Genomic DNA, 21,097 nt, shown 5'->3' on the forward strand with positions numbered 1-21,097 from the left:
CATTTATTTTTCAATCTATTACCTTATTTTAACTTCAATGTGTGATCTGAAAATACTCATATCCAACACTCATACTAAAATGACATAGCTAATTAGAGCATGAACTAATGTTCTCTATGCCATAACAAATCAAGCTTGCCTGAATCCAAGTTACAAAATAAGTCCAGAGTTGACTTTCTTTTCTCCTTTTTCCATCAGTTAGTATGAAGAATGAAAATGTCATTAAATCAGACAAGTCTCTGAAACTAGAGGTAATCATGGGCGAACCGGACCGGACCAGACCCAGACAAAATTTTGGGCCATTTTCTAGGCCTGGGCTCGACTTGGCTCGAAATATGGGCCTAAAAATTTGTCTAAGGCTGCCCGAAAGAAAATTGTTAAGCCCGGCCTGGGCCAAAAAAATTTCCTTGAGGCCCGGCCCGTTTTCTAAACGGGCCTCTTTTTTTGCCCAAATCTATATTTCGAGCCTATATTTTTACTCAAACCCTCCTATTTGGGTTGTCGGGCCGGGCCGGGTAGCCCAACCCATGATCACCTCTATCTGAAACTATGAGATCGAATATCCAATAGCTATAGCTATACCAATACAGAAACAAAGAAAATGCATATTCCTCAATTGTCAATGATTGAAAAATGATTAGTACATGAAGCAACAAAGAAAGCCATGATACTGTCAGTGATGCTAAATCACCCAAATGCTAAAGGGCTAACCATGTTTTAAATTCTAATATGGGAATTGTGAGATCTACATAAAGGTACTTTCAAAATTAGGGAATGCTAGAGATCATAAATCCAACAGTTTTCTTCAGTGTGGCTTAAATAGAAGCATGTTTACCTGCCATTTTCTTATCTTGATTGTCTTCATGGTCATCATTATCACTCGCATCACTGGTTTGCTTGGATGCTGTTGAATCATGAAGTGGTGGTCCGGTAACTGACTGCTGATAAAGAACCCCTCCGGACAGCGTAAAGAGGAGGCAAACCAAACCAAAAGGTGTGGCATGCTTATCCCAAATCAGTACATTGATCATAACTGTGAGGAACTTGTTAACCACACCAGTCACAGTAAATGCAGTTGCAGAGACCGCCTTCCTAGTCGCGAATCCGAAGAAACTAATGAGCAAACCAAACAAGCACGGCAACGATACAGCAGTAAATGCCACAGGTTCGAACCAATTCCCACCATTGGCTACCAAAGCTGCAAACACCTCATTGCATTCTCCAGTCAAAACCCAAAATATAGGTGCCATCATCAAGGACAAGAAGTTATTGTACAACACAAAACCCCAAGTATTCAACCCAAGGTTCATCACCATATGCTTAATGTAAACCATTTCAGTAGTGATGGTCACCAAATACGAAAACGCCCATGAATATGCGGTCAAAGTAAAAGCCGAATCAGTAGCTACATACCCAACAGCACCACCCAAAATGATCAAAAGAGACATAAATGTGAGCTTTGAAGGACAAGGTCGCCTCCTAAAGATTGTTGGAAACGTGATGGGCAGAAAATTTACTTTTTATTACACACTCAATATATTACAATACGAAGATTACAAATATTTTCTCAATGACTAGATAGTCTAGCTGCTGCTAGATTTTAACTCACTCAAGGTTTGCTAACCTTCTCACTCTCACTCACGTTGCTTCTCTTATTTCTTTTTTCTTCTCATTTTTTTCTTTTATTACAACACAAGTTCAAGCCTCTATTTATAGGCTGATAAAGTGACAACAAATGTGGCTATTAATCCACTTAATTTCCAGCCACAAAACATCTCAATAATGGAGCACTTTGTATGGCTAAAATTTCAGCACTTTGCATGGCACAAAATTGCTCCACGTCTCATGCTTCTAGATTATGCTTGGAGTGGGTTTGATTTCTAACACTCCCCCTCAAACCCAACTTTCATACCGAGTTTCTCCTTGAATTTGTTGAATGTCTCCACTTTCAACGGCTTTGTGAAAATATCTGCCAGTTGATCTTCTGTCCTGCAATGGACCAACTCCACGTTTTTGTTTTTCACTTGCTCTCGGATAAAATGATACTTCGTATCGATGTGCTTGCTTCGGCTGTGCGACACCGGATTCTTGGCAAGTGATATAGCGGATTTGTTGTCAACGTAGATGGTAATTGGACCTTCATTTGAAACACCTATTTCTCCCAAAATATTCTTCAACCACATTGCTTGGCATGTACAAGTTGCTGCGGCCATATACTCTGCTTCACATGTTGAGAGAGCAATTGTTTGTTGCTTCTTTGACGACCATGAAAAAACTGCGGAACTGATGTGGAATGCATATCCGGAAGTGCTTTTCCGATCATCCAAGTCTCCCCCATAATCGCTATCTGAGTAGCCAACTAATTTTGAATCTTGTGAGTGGGTATAGAATAAACCATGGTTCATCGTACCTTTGATATATCTCAAAATTCTTTTTGCGGCAATTAAGTGGTCTTGCTTCGGCTTCTCCATGAATCTGCTCACCAATCCTACTGCATATGTAATATCTGGTCGTGTGATTGTCAAATACCTTAAACTTCCAACGAGACTTTTAAACAACGTCGGATTTATCGACTCCCTTGTCGAATCAACACTTAGCTTCATCCCTGGATCAGCTGGCGTGACTACTGGCTTGCAATCCTTCATTTTGAACTTGTTCAAAATCTGCTCCGCATACTTCTTTTGAGAGACAAAAATTCCATCTTGCATTTGTTTCACCTCGACTCCAAGAAAGTATGACATCTCACCGATATCTGTCATTTCAAATTCTTTAGTCATAGCTTTCTTGAAATCATCAGACATACCTGGATTGTTTCCGGTGAAGATCATGTCATCCACATATAGGCATACGATCATGATATCTCCATATCCATTCTTCTTTGTGTACAGGGTGTGCTCGTGCGGGCTTTTGATGAATCCATTTCTTCGGAAGTACTCGTCGATCCTTGTGTTCCATGCTCTTGGGGCTTGCTTCAATCCATACAAAGCTTTCTTCAATCGGTAGACTTTGTCCTCCTTTCCTTGTATGCTATATCCAGGTGGTTGTTCTATGTAGACTTCCTCCTCCAAGTAGCCATTCAGGAATGCAGACTTGACGTCCATCTGATAGATTTTCCATTTGTATTGTGCTGCGACCGCTATGAGAAGCCTAATTGTGTCTATTCTTGCGACTGGAGCAAATATTTCATCATAGTCCACTCCTTGTCTTTGCTTGTAGCCTTTGGCGACTAGTCTTGCCTTGTATTTCTCTACTTTTCCTTCTTTGTTGGTCTTCGTCTTGTACACCCACTTGACACCAATCGGGCTATGTCCTTCTGGCAGACTTGTTAGCTCCCACGTGTCATTCCTTCTTATTGCAGCAATCTCCTCGTCCATGGCCTTCTTCCATTTATTGTCTTCAATTGCTTCTTCGTATGTCACTGGATCACATTCTGTCATTAGACAGAATAGTGAATAATCGAACTGCGTCTCTACAGGTTCCGTAGAATTGTAGATGTCGTTGAGACTCCGTGTTCTTGTGGGTGCTTCATCTGAGCTGCTGCTTCCGCTGCTGCTGGTTGGTGACGAAGGGGCTGTTGTACCAGGACTTTGATCATCGCCTTGTTCTTCTTGGTTGATGACATCATTGTCGTCTTCGTTGAAAAATAATCCTTCCACTTTCTTTTCTTCTTCACTCCATCTCCAGTAATCCGCTTCATCGAACTCGACATCTCTTGAGATAATCAATTTCTTAGTAAGAGGATTATAAAGTCTGTAGGCCTTACTTCTTTTGTCATAGCCTATAAAGATACACTTCTCTCCTCTATCGTCAAGCTTTTTCCTCTGTTGCTCAGGAACGTGTGCATATGCAATGCATCCAAAATTTTGAGGTGTCCAACTCTTGGCTTGTGACCGCTCCATGCTTCTTCTGGTGTTTTGTGTCTTACACTTTTTGTTGGACATTGATTCAACAGATAAACTGCGCATTCAACGGCTTCAGCCCAGAAAGTTCTCGGAAGGTGTTTACCTTTTATCATGCTTCTTGCCATATCCAGAATTGTCCGATTCTTCCTTTCTGCAACTCCGTTTTGTTGTGGAGTGCGTCTGGCTGTTAACTGATGAATGATTCCATGATCCTTGCAGAAACTTTCATAAAGCTTTGCAGTATACTCGCCTCCTCTATCGGATCTGAGTATCTTCAAATATCGACCACTCTGTTTTTCCACCATTGCTTTGAACTCCTTGAATTTTTCTAGGGCTTCAGATTTGCTTTGAGAAAATAAACCCAACATTTTCTGCTATAATCATCAATAAAAGTTAGGTAGTACCTGTTTCCACCGAGTGATTCAATGTCGTACGGACCAGATATGTCGGTGTGTACAATTTCCAATGGTCTTCTAGCTCTTCGAGATTTTCCTACTTCAAATTTCTGCCTATGCTGCTTTCCTTTGACACAGGCTTCACACAGTTGATCTGGATGATTAATACTTGGTAATCCATTCACCATATTTGTCTTCGACAACAGCTTCAAGCCAGAAAATCCGAGATGTCCGTACCTTAAGTGCCACAACCATGATTCATTCTTCAGATCCGTCTTCATGCATTTTACTTCTCCAGACTCGATGTCGAGGGTGAAAAGACGATTTCGCGTCATATCAACTCGAACAACTAATTCTCCACTTTTGTTCCTGATGGCGAGTGAGCGGTCTTTCATATGAACTTCATATCCTTTTTCTAGGAGTTGACCAAGACTGATCAGGTTGCTCTTCAAAGCTGGTACGTAGTAAACGTCTGAGATGTACTTCTTCTCTCCATTCCTTTGTGTTATAACAACCTTGCCATTTCCTTTGATTTCTGCATGTGAGTTGTCTCCAAAAGTTATTTGTCCATGAACTGTTTCATCTAATTCTGTGAACAGCTCCTTTCTTCCACACATGTGGTTGCTTGCACCGTTGTCGAGATACCACACACTTCTCTTGCGATCTTTATTTTCTCTGTAAGTGAGAAAGACACTTGATTCCACTTTTTCGTTGCCTTCTTCTGCGACTGCTACATGGTTTCTTTCATCCACTTTGTGTGTTGATCTGCACTCGTAACTGAAATGTCCATACTTGTTACAGTTGTAGCATTGTACCTGAGATTTATTTTCTTGAAATCTGCCTCGGCCACGACCTCTAGATCCACGTCCACGGTTGGATGTTTGATAATCTTTATTTTCTTGATATCTCCCATATGATTGATTTCCACGTCCTCGTGATCCTCTTCCTCCTCTGTTTCCACCACGGTAGCCTCCACGGTATCCTCTGCGGTTTCCTCTTCCTTGGTTAAAGTTATTACTTGTTTCTCCGTCGTCGACGGACAACTTGCTATGCAAGGCTTGATCAAGATTTTCACTATCTTCATTTAGCTTCATCTTTTGCTCATGGGCTTGCAGAGAACCCACAAGTTCTTCGAGCGACATCTTTGACAAATCTTTTGATTCTTCGATGGCAACGACTACGTACTCGAATTTGCGTGTGAGTGACCGTAGAATTTTCTCCATCACTCTTACCTCGTCAAGAGTTTCTCCATTTCGTTTCATTTCATTTACCACCGATTTTACACGATTGGCATAGTCATCGATATTCTCGGAGCTCTTCATTTTTAACATTTCAAATTCAGCTCTAAGTGACTGAAGGCGTACCTTTTTAGCTTTTTCTACACCTTGAAATGATTTTTGCAAAATCTCCCATGCATTCTTCGCGTTCTTCACATCTGATATTTTCTCGAAGGTTGATTCATCCATACCTTGAAAGATACTATTCAAGGCCTTTTGATCCTTCTTTCGTGCTTCTCGTAACGCCTTCTTAGCGTCATTTGGTAAAGCTGCTTCTGTAGCGGCATCTCCGGGCTCGATGTATCCTTTTTCAACGATCTCCCAACAATCTTGCGAACCGAGCAAAGCCTTCATTCGAATGCTCCAATTTCCATAATTTGTCTTCGCCAATTGTGGAACTTGTATCTGAATTACGTCGCCCATATCGACTTGTTAGATGAACACCAAAGGTACTCCGAACTGGACACGAACCGGACACGAACCGAACTCCGAACCAAGCTCCGAACCGTAGCTCTGATGCCACTTGTTGGAAACGTGATGGGCCGAAAATTTACTTTTTATTACACACTCAATATATTACAATACGAAGATTACAAATATTTTCTCAATGACTAGATAGTCTAGCTGCTGCTAGATTTTAACTCACTCAAGGTTTGCTAACCTTCTCACTCTCACTCACGTTGCTTCTCTTATTTCTTTTTTCTTCTCATTTTTTCTTTTATTACAACACAAGTTCAAGCCTCTATTTATAGGCTGATAAAGTGACAACAAATGTGGCTATTAATCCACTTAATTTCCAGCCACAAAACATCTCAATAATGGAGCACTTTGTATGGCTAAAATTTCAGCACTTTGCATGGCACAAAATTGCTCCACGTCTCATGCTTCTAGATTATGCTTGGAGTGGGTTTGATTTCTAACAAAGATTGTATCAGCTAAGGCAACCAAAAGGGGTGTCAAGGATCTAAACACTATGAAAGTATCCACATTAGCATGGCGCAAAAGATTGGTGTTTGTGAAGATTGCAAGGTAAAACACAACAGCAGCAGGCAAAAACTTGTTGGCAATATCCAATTTGAAAGGATCATGATGTAAAAATCCAAACTTGCCCAAGAGCCAGACCCCTAAAGCAGAAGTTACGTACTGTAATGCAGTCAATAAACCTGGGTAATTGAATTTGGTTATTGCAAATTTGTTTATAACAGCAAGTAAGCTTGAACAAAGAGCATATCCAACTACTAAACTGGTTGTAGCATAGTATTGTTTAGTGGGTTCAAATCTAATGGCTGACATTTTGATAACCCAGAAAGATTATAAATTTATTCTCAAAAAATAACAAACACCTAAAGTTAAAAGCAACAGATCTTCAACGAAATTGACAATGGCAAATGCATTAATGGGAATTATAATAGGATGTGGGTAGTGGAGAATTTTATATGATTTGACAAGAAAAATCAAAGAATAAGCAAATTTGAAAGCATAATGATGAAATTATAAGAGATATATAATGGAAACAGAGTAGTCACCGACATGGAAACAGAGATCGAAATGAATGCCTGTTGGAAGAGATGAAACGAGGTTTTATGGAGAGATGAAAGGTACGGGGTTGGCCGTGGAGGCGTACGTGTTTGATTCGGTAATACGGGTAAGAGGGGACAACTCAGCGATAGTGTTTCGGAGGTTGTTTCTCTACGTCCCACTTTTATAATATTTTGTGATTAAAATAATATGGGTAAATTCACCACAGGTCACCTAACTATGATTTGTTTTTACAATTAATCACCTAACTAATTGAGTTTTTTTTTTCATTTCCATTAAATGCCATTAAATTAGCAGTTTAAAAATTGGTATAATAAAAAATTTAACCTTTTAACTTTCACATATCATTTCTATTTAGTTATGATTTTTTAAAAAATTAACCCTTAAAAATTATAAATGATCTCAATCTGATCCTAATTCTAAAAAATTCATAAATATATAAAAATATATAAAACAAATTTACCTCTTTTAATTTTACCCTTAACAATTCTTTGACCCCTCAATTTTGACATTAAACAAATTTATTCATCTTAAAAAAGTCAAAGCAAATTAATCCGACATTAATGTTATAATTTACTGGTTTCAAAATTTAAAAGGATTAAATTGCATTAATTTTTTTAAAGAGATCAATTTACTCAATTTCAAAAATAGATATTCTGGAAAATAATCCTAAAAAAACAAATCCATTGATATAAACTGTCATAGTTGAACCTAATGAATCCACAGTTCCAAATTCACTAAGGCAAGCTCAGAATAGAGACCAGGCAAATCTCAACAAGCAATATATATATACACACACTTATATAGTCTACTCCTTGGATGTTTTGTTGATGAGCGACTTATGGATATGAGGGATCACACCACCGCCAGCAATGGTTCCCTTGATCAGAGTATCGAGTTCCTCGTCACCACGGATGGCGAGCTGCAAATGCCGGGGAGTAATACGTTTCACCTTGAGATCCTTGCTTGCATTACCGGCCAACTCCAACACCTCTGCAGTCAAGTATTCGAGAATAGCAGCAGAATAAACTGCGGCGGTGGCTCCAACTCGCCCGTGTGCAGTGGTCCTTAACTTTAGAAGACGGTGGATACGACCCACCGGAAACTGCAGGTTACATATTATACAGAATATGAAACTCCAACTTCTACTGATGTCCAAATTAGTGATTTATGAACAATAATAGACAGAAGAGTTACTAATCAATTTATGTTACCACGAATCAAAATTCTTGAAGTTTTCATATCTAATAATATATCGGACACATATGCTCATGTGCCTACTTATATATATAACATATGCTCGTATTTCACACTTTACCATAACACTGCCAAATATCTTCCAAATCCATGGAAAATTTTAATAAATCTAAACATACTCTGTCAAACACATATATGAGAAATATAGCTACACATCCATCCATCCATCCATCCATCCACCCATCCATCCATCCATACATGTGTGTGTGTGTGTGTGTGTGTGTGTGTGTGTGTGTGTGAAACTCCATTGAAGGAGATGGATAGATATGGATTAAGACAATACTATTAACAAGCCATCCTAATGTCTATCATGAATGAAGAACACTGAAAATAACAGTGGGGAACATGAACTCAGGTGTTATAATTAACTTGTTCCTTAAAACACTATGAACATTCAAAGTACTTAATAAACCAAACAGTAAAACAAAGATCGTATCATATTGATAATGTAGCTTAACTAGATCAACACCAATCTTTCATCAAAGAACACCCCACAAGTTTTAAAGGCAAAAAATCAACATCCATTAGCAAAAACAGGATATATATACCTGGAGACCAGCTCGAGAAGAACGAGAGATGGGTTTTTTCTTGTCTTTGTCCTTGTTAGAAGCCGAGTTTTTGCCCATTATCAAACCTTTGGCTCCTTTCCCAGACATACTCCCCCGCCAAAAATCGAAACTTACCCTAAATATTACAATTAAAAGAAACAGAGAAGCTTAATGGGGAAAAACAATGGAAGACGAAGCTTTGGGGTCTCTCAGGGATTGGAAAAAAGGAATGCCCTTGTTCGAAGAAACAGGTTACTTTGGAATAAAGGGGTGGAAATATAGATATTTATGTTGAGCTCCTTTACTGAATAAACCCTACTGTTTTTGTAAAATTACGATACTGGTAATTTCTTTCTTTATGATTCTTTTGGAGGATGTTTTTGCAAGTGCTATAAAATGCTTGGGGTATAATCATATTGAAAACCGAAATATATTCGAAGAAAAAAATAAATCTAGAGAAGAATCGAAACATTAGAAATAAGTACAACATATAATGAAATTCGAACTCAAATGACTTAAGATTTTGGATTTAACTTTAACATTAGAATTGCCGTCTAATTGAATTTTTTTTATAACTACATGTGTCCTCTTAATAGTATTTAAATTTTTCTTGTATAATATTGGTATTTAAAAATATCTCTTCGTTATAGTTTTTAATCCAAAATTTAAAGCATTAGAAAGAGAGTCAATCGAATTGTAACACTCCATAATTAAGAGATACTTTAAGTACAGATTTAGGACCAAAAAAATAGGTATTAATATGAAAACAGGTATAACTTGAGGGTTAAATCGTGATATAAACTTTTAAAAAAATATTATCAAACATAATTTAAATCGATCTCTAAACTTAAAAATGTTATAATTGAGTTTTCAAAGTATCCATTTAATATGTTAATCAAGTCATTCCGTCAGCTTAAAGGGTCAATTTCGATGTTAAATACAGATTGGGATAAGATATTAAACGTATTTAAAAACACGTAGATTAAATTGTGAAGATATTTGTGTTGAATATCTACTATATTAATATCTTGGATTTGGCTTTTTGAAAAAAAAAAGTGTCAATCAAATTTAAGAGAACCATTTTTGGTCAATTTTTACAATTAACCCTTGTATTATGTGAAAGTTATGGATTTAATCTCTACATTCTACATTCTAATTTTGAAATTTTAATCATAAGTTAAAGATAACCGTTAAATTTAAGAGAACCATTTTTGGTCAATTTTTACAATTAGCCCTTATTTTATGTGAAAGTTATGGATTTAATCTCTACATTCTACATTCTAATTTTGAAATTTTAATCATAAGTTAAAATAACCGTTAAATTTTGTTATTTTCAAAATCTTATGCAGTAAACATATGTTGTTCACAATAAGTCACATTGTTTTAGTTAATCGATTTAACGAGTATTACTTAAGTCAAAATTAAAATTTCAAAACTCGAAAAATATATTAAGAAAATATCAAACTCAAGAATAGGTAAGAAATAAAAAATTTAATTTACAGCCAGTAAATTCTGTATACATTTTTTTTTGGTTAATAATCAACTAAATTTAATTTAATTTTTTTTTACATTGAATTGAGTTTAAACATTAGGTTATAAAATTGCTTTTCGAAATTTGAGAGTTTGGAGATTATTATATTAAATCTAAACGACATTTTATTTAGAAATTTTTATCTTAATCATTCACATAAAAATTTCATTTTTTATTATAATTATAAAAAACTTTTTTAATTTTAGGAAATAAATTATGAATTTTCAGTTTTTTTTAGAATTATCACTAAAATTTTTAAAAATATCAAATTGATATTTACTTATAGGTGAGGTTGAATTAACATGTCAGGTCATCATTTCAATGTAACAAAAGTTAAAGAATGAATGATAAAAGTTAATTTTAACCTTTTTTTAGTGACTATTTTAGAATTAACCCATTTTGGATTCATAGAATAAACCCAGCCGAAAACATCTTTTTTATTGGAATCCAAATCAAAACTTATTGTTAAAGAAAACCTCATTGATAAAGTCCCTGAATGCGATTGTAGTAGCCAAAAAGGAAGAACCAAAAAGAAATCAAGAGTCATGGCGACGGTGGGTGTCGAGAGGAAGCAACCGGCAACGGCGGAAGAGATGTGCACTGCCAAGAGCGGCGCCAAGCAAGGGGAAGGCCTGCGCCAATACTATCTCCAACACATCCACGAGCTCCAGCTCAACCTCCGCCAAAAAACCCACAATCTCAATCGTCTCGAAGCCCAGCGCAATGAGCTCAATTCTCGAGGTCCTTTAACCCTAATATTGTTTTTCTTGCATTGATTTATTGCATTCATTTCCTTTTTCTGTTTTTTTTTTCATTTTTGGGTTGGTTTAGGTTGCCGATTTGGGATCAGGATTTTTATTTATTTGAAGAGATAGTAGTTAGTTCTTTATCTTGGTGTTTTCATGTTTTCTTCCGTAAGAAAACATTAATTTAGGCCATGGCGGTGATTACCTCTGCTTATTACTTTGAGAATTGGGCTGTGCAGTTGTTGTTCAAATAGCTGAGTTTGAGTTTTGTTTGGCTTCGTTCTAGATCTGAGAACTTTGTGGTTGATGCAGTGGAAGTAAATTGGGAATTTCATTACATATTGTAATTCAACACTCCTGGAAAACTCTCAACCCAAAGTTAATTGTAGATTGTGCAAAATATTTGTTGAATTTTGAAGGATTCTACTTTTGTAAGTAAAAAGCAGTATCAGAAGTTATCACTCGATCTTGTGAATAGAATGTGCATTGATCAATGTGTTATCTCTTTCTGAATGGGTGGAAGTTTATGTGTGATTTGAATGGAATGGTCATTTGGTGATCGTTGATACTCTGTAATCATCTTCTCTTGTTATTGTCGTTATTTACCTGTTTTTGTATTCTTTTGATTAGAAAAAGCGATGGGGGATATTTATTTGAACATCAATTTGCTTTTCTTGTATAGTGCATCTAATGCATCTCACATGATTGCGCCAATGGTTATGGGCCTTCTGTTTATGATAGTCTTTGCTGGGAAACATTTGCATGTATGTAGCTTTAATTTGTAGGGAAGATACTTTTTGGGAGTGTTATTTTTCATCTTGGAGTATTCTTTATTTTATTCTATTTCTTGTGTAAAGTACTTACTATGTTGCATATTGTGGACAGTGAGAATGCTTAGAGAGGAACTGCAGCTGCTTCAAGAGCCTGGATCCTATGTTGGTGAGGTCGTGAAAGTTATGGGTAAAAACAAAGTTTTAGTCAAGGTATGTGATCTTTTTATCCCTACTTAGTTTATAGCTCTCTCTTTGACTTTACATTAATGGAAGTAACCTCTTTTTATGGACTAAATATTTGGTAGCTATAAAATGTACTTAAAACGTGAGATAGTTCATAATCCTTTTTCTTATTCTGCAATTCATGGTGTTATTTATGGAGTGTGTCTTTCAATCTCACTCTGCTGTTATTTTGCGATTTGGTCATGTCTTCCCCAGGTTCATCCTGAAGGAAAATATGTTGTCGATATTGATAAGAGTATTGATATCACAAAAATCACTCCATCAACAAGAGTTGCTCTTCGCAATGACAGCTATGTCTTGCATCTGATCTTACCAAGCAAAGTTGATCCCTTGGTTAATCTTATGAAAGTTGAAAAAGTTCCAGATTCTACATATGACATGATTGGTGGGCTTGACCAGCAAATTAAAGAGATAAAAGAGGTTTCTCTTGCATTTTCTTAATTTTTTCATTAATGGCTTATCATTTTTTGGTTTTCCCTTTTCTTGTATGATTCTCCATTATTAATATCATGTTTGCATGTGGATTGGTTAATCCTTTACACCTGCTATGTGGTAAAATTTGCAGGTCATAGAACTTCCTATTAAACATCCTGAATTGTTTGAAAGTCTTGGAATAGCCCAGCCCAAGGTACCATCATGCTGGCAATTGATAGCCTTTTGTGGATTTACCTCTCATGTGATAACATCTTAAGGCTAAATCTTGCTCCCTGCTATAAATTATAGGGTGTTCTGCTGTATGGACCACCTGGTACAGGAAAAACTCTGTTGGCTAGAGCAGTGGCCCATCATACTGATTGTACTTTCATCAGGGTTTCTGGTTCTGAATTAGTTCAGAAATACATTGGTGAGGGCTCTCGGATGGTTAGAGAGCTTTTCGTCATGGCCAGGTTTGTTTTTCTTCCTTGCTTGTCCTCGTTCATTTAAATAAATACAAATGCATAGGCATAGTAAACCATGTTATATATTATAGTGAGGTACTAATATACAAATTTGATTTCAAAGCCCATTTTGGTTTTGAGTGTATTGAAGAAAAGAATACATATTTTTAATATATATGTGGATAGTTGTGTGTCATCTGTGATTAGTCGTTAGCTAATAGCCAGACATGTAGCCTGAAAGACAAAGTACTTTCACTTCTGTCTGATTATCTACCATGCTGTTATACTTTGGTTTTATACTTCTTTGTTTGCTTAAGTGGTTCCTTCTCCTTCCTCTCGCCTCTCTAGGGAGCATGCTCCATCAATCATATTTATGGATGAGATAGACAGTATTGGATCTGCTCGAATGGAATCTGGAAGTGGCAATGGTGACAGTGAGGTGCAGAGGACCATGTTGGAGCTTCTCAACCAGCTGGATGGATTTGAAGCATCCAACAAGATCAAGGTATTAATTACTTTACTGGATGGTGATTTGTCAAATTAGGAGACTGTCTTTTAGTTTGCCTGCCGCTAATTTTTTTTTTTTGCTTCCTTTACCTACTTTGGTGCATCGATGACAGGTTCTGATGGCTACAAATCGGATTGATATCTTGGATCAAGCTCTTCTTAGGCCAGGCCGAATTGACAGGAAGATTGAATTTCCAAACCCGAACGAGGAGGTACATGCTTTTGTGGTCATTTTAATGTTCCTGCTAGCATTCTAGTGCTGTTGTTCATCCTCTCATGTTAGCGGCATATATTGTGACTCCCTCTGTCACCTTGTTCTTAATACTTGTTTGAAGAAGAAAAGGTATGCAGGGAATTGTTTTTGAATTGCAAAAACCACAAGCTCATGAATTCTTCTTCTTGATTATGCGGCATTGATTGTTTATGTGCCTATTAAACTAAATTGCGTAGTCAATCTCTTTAGGGGAGACTAATAATCATTTTCATGTTGCGGTATTAAGTAATTCCTGGCATTTTGATTTGTGAATAGCTGTTGTAATGCCATCCTTTTTGTCATTTCTGACTTTGTTGTAAAGGGAACATTTTCTGTAAGGTAGTTTTGTTCAGATTCTACTGCCACTGTTATCAACCCTTTTTGGGTATTATGAAGAACCTGCAATTATAGAGCAATCATTTAATTTCAGTATTTTCCTGCTACACAGTTGTACCATAGTTTCTCTGTTTTCAGAGAGTGTGGTATGCAATGCTAAATGGGTACTTATGTCATCTATTATTCAATTGTATGCAGTCTCGTCAGGACATCTTAAAAATACATTCTAGAAGAATGAATTTGATGCGGGGGATTGACCTAAAGAAGATTGCTGAGAAGATGAACGGTGCTTCTGGTGCGGAGCTTAAGGTATGTTTGCCAATAAGTTGTATAATTTGTACGCTCTGCTTTTGCAAGACCATATGGTTTTGATTCATCGAATGTTATAACAACATAGCCATGTTTGTTTGTGCTTGTTTTTGCAGGCGGTTTGCACAGAAGCAGGGATGTTTGCTTTGAGGGAAAGGAGAGTCCACGTAACACAGGAAGATTTTGAGATGGCAGTAGCGAAGGTGATGAAGAAGGAGACCGAGAAAAACATGTCCTTAAGAAAGCTGTGGAAGTGATTAAGCTTTATTTTCATTATTGTGCTTTGCTTTCTTTGTTACGGGCAAAAAATGGATGGAACGTGTAAAACTAGACTTATACAGTGACATTATAATACCGTACGCCTGTTTTCTTTGACAAAAGCCTGTCCTACAAAATTTGCAGGTAAAGGACTTAGATTTTTATGAAAAAAGTTTGGTTCGGATTTAATCATTTTCGAGTGGTTCTTGAGTTTTTTTTTTTTTGGACCCAAAAAAAAGAAAAGAAACAATCTTTCCTTGGCTGCCCATAAATGGCAAAAAAAGTTAAGTTCACAACTATTTGCAGGTTAGTTAAAAGACTCAAAAGCCACCAAATTATAGCATAAATCTAATTAACATGGTTTTAAGACACTCTTTGTCACAGACATGACAACAATTTCTCCTTCCAAGAGATCAAGCTGTCGTCAAATGTGTAGTCTTTCGAGGTATCTTTGAGATCCTTCGATGTTATTATGGGGTTAAAACCCTTTTCTTACTTGATGGGGCGCAGAACCACCATTTACCCGTAATAAGTGTCGAGACACGGGTACAGTAAATTTGTTCATGTTCAAAGTTCTTATGGTTCATATTTTTATATCCACATTCTAATTAGTGTCGAGACACGGGGATATCAAATGATTCCGTATAGAAAATGCAGAAATCAAAGCAATAAAAGGAAAGCAGTTTTGCCTGTAAATTCCTGGTTATACTTGAGATCAAGCTGACTCTTTACCCTTAATTTGAACTCTGCATATACTTTCTGATTAGATGCTAGACATCCATCTTGCTAACTGAAACTCTTCAATGTTGTCGACTGGAGGTAGGCTCACCATGATCAAATCCGTACTATCCTGCTTGCCCAGGTACTATATGTCGCTATTCGAAACTGGTAACAGTTTGCAATAAAAGAATTCTGTCCAATTTTCTGTGGGGAGGCACTGAAGAGGTGAAGAAGACTCATTGGGTTAAATGGAGCCAGGTATGCTTGCCTAAGCTACAAGGAGGGCTTGGGTGTGACAATTTCTTGATTAAGAATTGTGCCATGCTTAACAAATGGCTATGGAGGTACGGGAATGAGAACAATAGCTTATGGAGGAGAGTCGTTCATAGGGCTCTTCCCTCCTCTGTATAACCAAAGGAAATTCTCCTCGATGTGGAGCTTCTGATCATACCAGCTTGGCATATACTTCTTCCATTGAGATCAAAGTGGGTAAAGGATAGTAAGGTTCTGGGCTGATAAGTGGGCGAGGCCGTTCTTGTTAAAAAAAGCATTCCCAAGAATTTACGCGCTGGCTCTGTCAAAGAAAGGGAGTGTTGCTAACTTCGGATTCTTTTGACAATGGCTTGTGGAAATGGGAAGTAAAACTTAGGCGCAATCCTCTCGGGTGGGAAATGCAACAGTGGAATAGGTTCTGCCAACTTTTGGATAGTGTACAAATTCGCTCAGATGCTCATGATTGCCTTGTATGGACCGAAGCAAAATCCGGCATTTACTCCCCTAGAGTTTTCATCGAATGGATTCTTTCAACTAATATGGTTGTCGAAGACATTTGGAAGAGGGTATGGAATGCCCTTGCTCCTCCGAAGGTCGAGTTTTTTGTTTGGCAACTTCTAAAAGGTTGGATTCCCACAAAAGTGGAATTCGCAAAGAGGGGGCATTATCTCGTTGGAATCCACTGCTTGCACCTTGTGTCACGTGGAAATAGAAACAACTGAACATCTATTCTTCACGTGTGAGTTCGCTTGGAAACTATGGATGCATTGGAGCTCACAATTGGAAATCCAATTGGCCCTTCCGAGGGACTCAAGGAGTTCTTTTATGCTCTAGTATCATGCGAGTCCGAACTACAGCAATATCCTTGTATGGAGAATGGGTTTCTTTGCTATTTGCTGGTCCTTGTTGCTCTTCAATAAAAAATCTTTCGACGTTTTTGAACAATAAGATATGGTGAAATAGAGAGTGGGGTGGTGGTGCCATGCCAAATGGCCTTCCGTTTATGTTAGTGTGCAGGAGTTGTTCTTATCACCCTCAAATCTTCATCATCGGGGCAAATCTAAGAAAAACGGAACCAAAGTTTAAATGGAAGCCTCCACCGAAGGGATTCCTCAAATTCAATGTCGATGGATCCTTTTCTAAACAACAAGCTTATGTAGGTATTGGTAGCCTTTGCCGCGACAATCGTGGAGTTGGACTAATCGTTTTCTCTAAATCTGTCAAGGTCAGAAGTGCAGTATAAAGGAGGCAACACTCGTCTTTAAGGCGTCAAGGTGGGCTTCCCCTTCGAGAGTCATTATCGAATGTGATTGCCTACTAGCTATTGACAGGTTTAAACTTCTCGGTTTAAAATTTTAGTAACATTTTTAAAAAAATAAACACACAAAATTTATTAATTTACGTTCAACTTGGTCCTGATTTGAAATTCTAAAGTGATTTTTTTTTTAAGAAAAATTGAATTTTGGAAGTTAAAAACCACTCAACATTGTTAGAAACCCTTCAAAATTATGTGGAAAATAAATTTCTAGGAGAAAAAGAATCCACGTGCAAAATGAAAGTTGGCTTTAAGAGGAGATTGAGGCGATGCTATAAACCACATCACAAACCTATCCGATGTTGTCCGACATCGCACTGGTAAGCAAGAACCGGTAGAAGAGTAGATAGGAGGCGGGGCAAATTCAAACAAAGGTGGCCCTTAATGCTTGAATTCAAAGCTGCAACTAGAGTTACATCGGAGAAGAAAAAATAAAGATGGGAGAGTAAAATCAGAAAGTGAAATAACGAAGGAATAAAAGGATTGTTTTTGGGGAAAAATTATTAATTTATTTCATGAATGGATCATACAATTCGAGAAAAAAATAATAAATAATTGTCATTGACAGTGAAGGACAACCATCACCAACACAACAAATGCTTCAGTTTCATCATCAATAATGCATTACGGCATGTTGACAACTGATTTTGTGATCACAATTCAAGTACAACAAATTTAGTGTGATTACAAGAAATGATCATGATAAAGAAATTGGTCCAGAATAGTTCAAAGTGGTAGGCAAAATCGATAAAAGAACTGAGTATCCATCAAATTAGAGAAAAATGAAGGTTGACTCCGCCGCTAACAAAAAAAAGAAAAAAAAAAGCAAAAGCCTTGACAGAAACAAAAAACTTTTAAGGTTTTTAGGAATAAAAGGAAAATTAATAAATAAGTCTAGAAACCAGGGACGAATCTAGGTAGGCTGGCAAGGGTCCCGCTCCCTAAAATGGAAAATTTTTCATTTTGGTTCTTCAAAATTTTAATTTAAATTAGTAAAGATAAAATTACACTTTGCTCTTCTCTAAAAATGATAAAATTTTGATTTAATCATTTAAAAATTATATTTTTACTATCGTAAAAACTACAATTTAATTTCAACTCCCAACAGTTTTTCTAACTTTGCCCCGACTAGAAACCCATTAGAGGGTTCACATATCAAAGAGAAAGGAGGAAGAAAAGGGGAATTATCTTTTTATGTAATTAATATTTTTATATCTTATTAATAAAATAAGTATCAATATCTTCTCAATGTATAAATTAAATATCTATTTTACATTTGTTTCAACAACCTCATTTATCAATTTTAATATTTTTATTTTTATTTTAAAAATATTATGTTGAAATCTAATTCAAGATTATAGGATTATCGGATGGGGAAATTGCATTACAAAATCTTCCACCTTTTACTATTTGCTTCTATGGTTGTTGACATTTTAAATTTACTCTTATAATCCTTACAAATATAAAATTTTAACCAAAAGACAAAAACATATAAATTCTCGATTATACTTTGATATCAAGTTGACGCTTTACCCTTAATTTGAACTCTGCATATACTTCAGATTAGATGCAAAACATCCATTTTCACAGTAACACTGGTAGACAGCAAGTGCTTTCCCTTCTGAGTCTGAATATCTCTTCGGATAAACAACTAACAACTTCTTGGATTCACATTCAATAAATAAAAATACTTAATTTTAGCAAAGATTATTCATTCTGGATTATGATTTATAAATAGTTTACCAAACAATCCCTTGTATGGTGAAGCCTAATCCAATACCGAAAACTTTTCGATTTTCCAAATGTAAATATTGTTCAATGGCTTCTTCACCACGGACAGGCATTCCGTTCTGCCGCTATCTTTGATGACGAAAACTTCTGACCCGGATAAGCAACAGTCATCAACGAGATATCCCATAGCACACCCCATTCGGCCTTCGACTCATGATAACGCCTTATAGTTCCATCTGCATTGGGTTTGCAAGTACGATTTATGTAAAAATGTTCATTCATCATATATGCATGCAATTGTGCATAACATTTTACCTTGAATGCTCAAGTATTTGTCACGGAGCTGATCCAACACCAAGAATGAGAACTGTGCATTAACTTCCCAACCAAAGGGTAAAGATGTCGTATCAACGACTGATCCTTCCTATCATTTTTCCGGTTTCCATTCGGGTAGAAACACATGTTCCTGTAACAAACACGACATTCATGTTCGATTCTAACAAATGCTACTCATTTTGGATCTAAATGTTTAGAGAATTAGAAGTTGCCCAATTAAATGCTTGAAGCCCCATATCAACAAACCAGAACAAATTACCACAAATCTCGAGAATAGACATACTCAAAGAAAATATGGTTTCGAGACTCAGAAACATCAGAACACAACAGACAACAGCAATAAAAAATCATACCATGATTAAACAATCTGTCGCGAGTTAAAAGTCTGTTTAAGATAACCATCCAAGCAATTGTAGAGTGTAAAGATTAATAACTTTACATTTACTGTAGTTTTCTATTCCTATATTAATTTCTATATAAGCATTTCGCTGTTACACAGATTATTGATTTAAGCAAGTTTAATTCTAATTGCTAAATACTAACATTCCATTGTTACGAAAACCTTAATAAGTTTTAACTTATTTACCAACTCATTACTACAAAATTAAAGTTGTTTTGTAATTTCTATTTTCAGTATAAAATTATGTAGACCTATTCAAACCATATCATACACCATTGTTATGGTGTCACAAATCTATGATGAGCAAGAGCTCGGAGGAAGAACCGGTAGAAGAGTTAGATGGGAGGGGGAGCAAGAGGACCACTTTGGCGGTGGATTCAAATAAAGGTGGCCCTTCATGGTTGAATTCAAGGCGGCGACTAGAGTTACATCAGAGAAGAAAAAATAAAGATGGGAGAGAAAAATGAGAAAGTGAAGTAAATAAGGAATAGAAGGATTTTTTTAAGGGGAAATTTATTAATTCATTTTATGAATGAATTATACAATTTGAAAAAAATAAATAAACATATGTCGATCAAGGACAAAGGCATATTGACAATTAATTTTGTCAAAACTCAAATACAACAAATTTAGAGTAATTGTAAGAAATTATCACGATAAAGAAATTAGTACCGGATAGTCCAAAGCGACAAGCAAAATCAACAAAGGAAACGAGCATTCACCACTAAATTAGAGAGGATGGTGAGAAAACCCCTTAAATTACTTGCAAAAGAATACTATATGCATAAGCAAGATTAAAAAACTTGTACAACATCAAACAAAAACTTTCAAAAGTAAAGACTTATTAAATAATAGAAAACAAACTTGAAAATATATAAACCTTAAAAGATAACACGAGTCCAAATCGACTCATGAAATCATTTATTATTTCAAAACAAAATCAAATTAAGAAGTCGGTGAACCTACTTTTCAAGAGAAACTACTGATAGTCGGTGAAGGTTCAACGACGACACCATAATTTGTCCATCACAACTTGGGTTGACAACGAAGATGTCCAGACACATGGGGTGAATGGGGACCTTACAGAATAATTGGGGTGAAGGAGAGCTCACAAAATAAATCTGCAAACTGAAAAGACAATTGAGGTGAAGGAGAGCTCACAAAAAAGAAAGAGAGAATTGTGATAGGGAGAAAAAGGCGGACGGTAGCCAGCCCGAAGGCTGACTCCGCCGCTGAGTAAAACAAGAAAAAAGAAGCAAACGACTTGAAAGGAAAAAAAACTTTTAGGGTTTTTAGGAATAAAAGGAAAATTAAATTAATAAAGAAGTCTAGAAACCCATTTGTGGATTCATATGTCAAAGAGAAAAGAGGAAGAAAAGGGGAATTTCTAGAGCGATCCTTATATATTTTGGTGGTAAATTACTTTTCGTCCTGTTTTTATTGTTTATTTTTATTGTTTCCATACAAAATTATCTTTTTATGTATTTAACATTTTTATATTTTACTAATAAATTAAGGATTTTTTTGTTTCACTGAAAATGACTTCCGAAAAATAATTTTTAAAAAATGA

The 21,097-nt window shown here is 36.3% G+C and overlaps 3 protein-coding genes and 1 long non-coding RNA gene across 4 annotated transcripts; 1 reads left to right on the forward strand and 3 right to left on the reverse strand.

Moving 5' to 3' along the window:
- Nucleotides 1-652: 652 nt before the first annotated feature.
- On the reverse strand, nucleotides 653-7,378 carry LOC107932033 (GDP-fucose transporter 1). The gene is made up of 3 exons (XM_016863976.2): nucleotides 6,496-7,378; nucleotides 5,151-5,152; nucleotides 653-1,479 (listed from the first exon to the last, which is right to left on the reverse strand). The coding sequence occupies exons 1-3, from the start codon at nucleotides 6,865-6,867 to the stop codon at nucleotides 816-818; spliced, it is 1,038 nt and encodes a 345-aa protein (XP_016719465.2). The 5' UTR covers nucleotides 6,868-7,378; the 3' UTR covers nucleotides 653-815.
- A 399-nt stretch (nucleotides 7,379-7,777) lies between these two features.
- On the reverse strand, nucleotides 7,778-9,284 carry LOC107932000 (probable histone H2A variant 3). Its single transcript, XM_016863940.2, has 2 exons — nucleotides 8,919-9,284; nucleotides 7,778-8,218 (listed from the first exon to the last, which is right to left on the reverse strand). Exons 1-2 carry the CDS (start codon nucleotides 9,024-9,026, stop codon nucleotides 7,922-7,924), a joined length of 405 nt encoding a protein of 134 aa, XP_016719429.1. The 5' UTR covers nucleotides 9,027-9,284; the 3' UTR covers nucleotides 7,778-7,921.
- Nucleotides 9,285-10,830: 1,546 nt separating this feature from the next.
- Nucleotides 10,831-14,941, forward strand: LOC107932074 (26S proteasome regulatory subunit 8 homolog A). Its single transcript, XM_016864017.2, has 9 exons — nucleotides 10,831-11,190; nucleotides 12,081-12,178; nucleotides 12,407-12,631; nucleotides 12,777-12,839; nucleotides 12,935-13,098; nucleotides 13,438-13,594; nucleotides 13,710-13,808; nucleotides 14,384-14,494; nucleotides 14,611-14,941. The coding sequence occupies exons 1-9, from the start codon at nucleotides 10,995-10,997 to the stop codon at nucleotides 14,749-14,751; spliced, it is 1,254 nt and encodes a 417-aa protein (XP_016719506.1). The 5' UTR covers nucleotides 10,831-10,994; the 3' UTR covers nucleotides 14,752-14,941.
- Nucleotides 14,942-18,661: 3,720 nt separating this feature from the next.
- Nucleotides 18,662-20,841, reverse strand: LOC107932041 (uncharacterized). Its single transcript, XR_001693326.2, has 3 exons — nucleotides 20,494-20,841; nucleotides 19,107-19,257; nucleotides 18,662-19,027 (listed from the first exon to the last, which is right to left on the reverse strand). It is a non-coding gene; the product is annotated as an uncharacterized lncRNA (long non-coding RNA).
- Between the last annotated feature and the right edge of the window lie 256 nt (nucleotides 20,842-21,097).

The sequence above is a fragment of the Gossypium hirsutum genome, chromosome D13, assembly GCF_007990345.1.
Source record: "Gossypium hirsutum isolate 1008001.06 chromosome D13, Gossypium_hirsutum_v2.1, whole genome shotgun sequence".
NCBI lineage: Eukaryota > Viridiplantae > Streptophyta > Magnoliopsida > Malvales > Malvaceae > Gossypium > Gossypium hirsutum.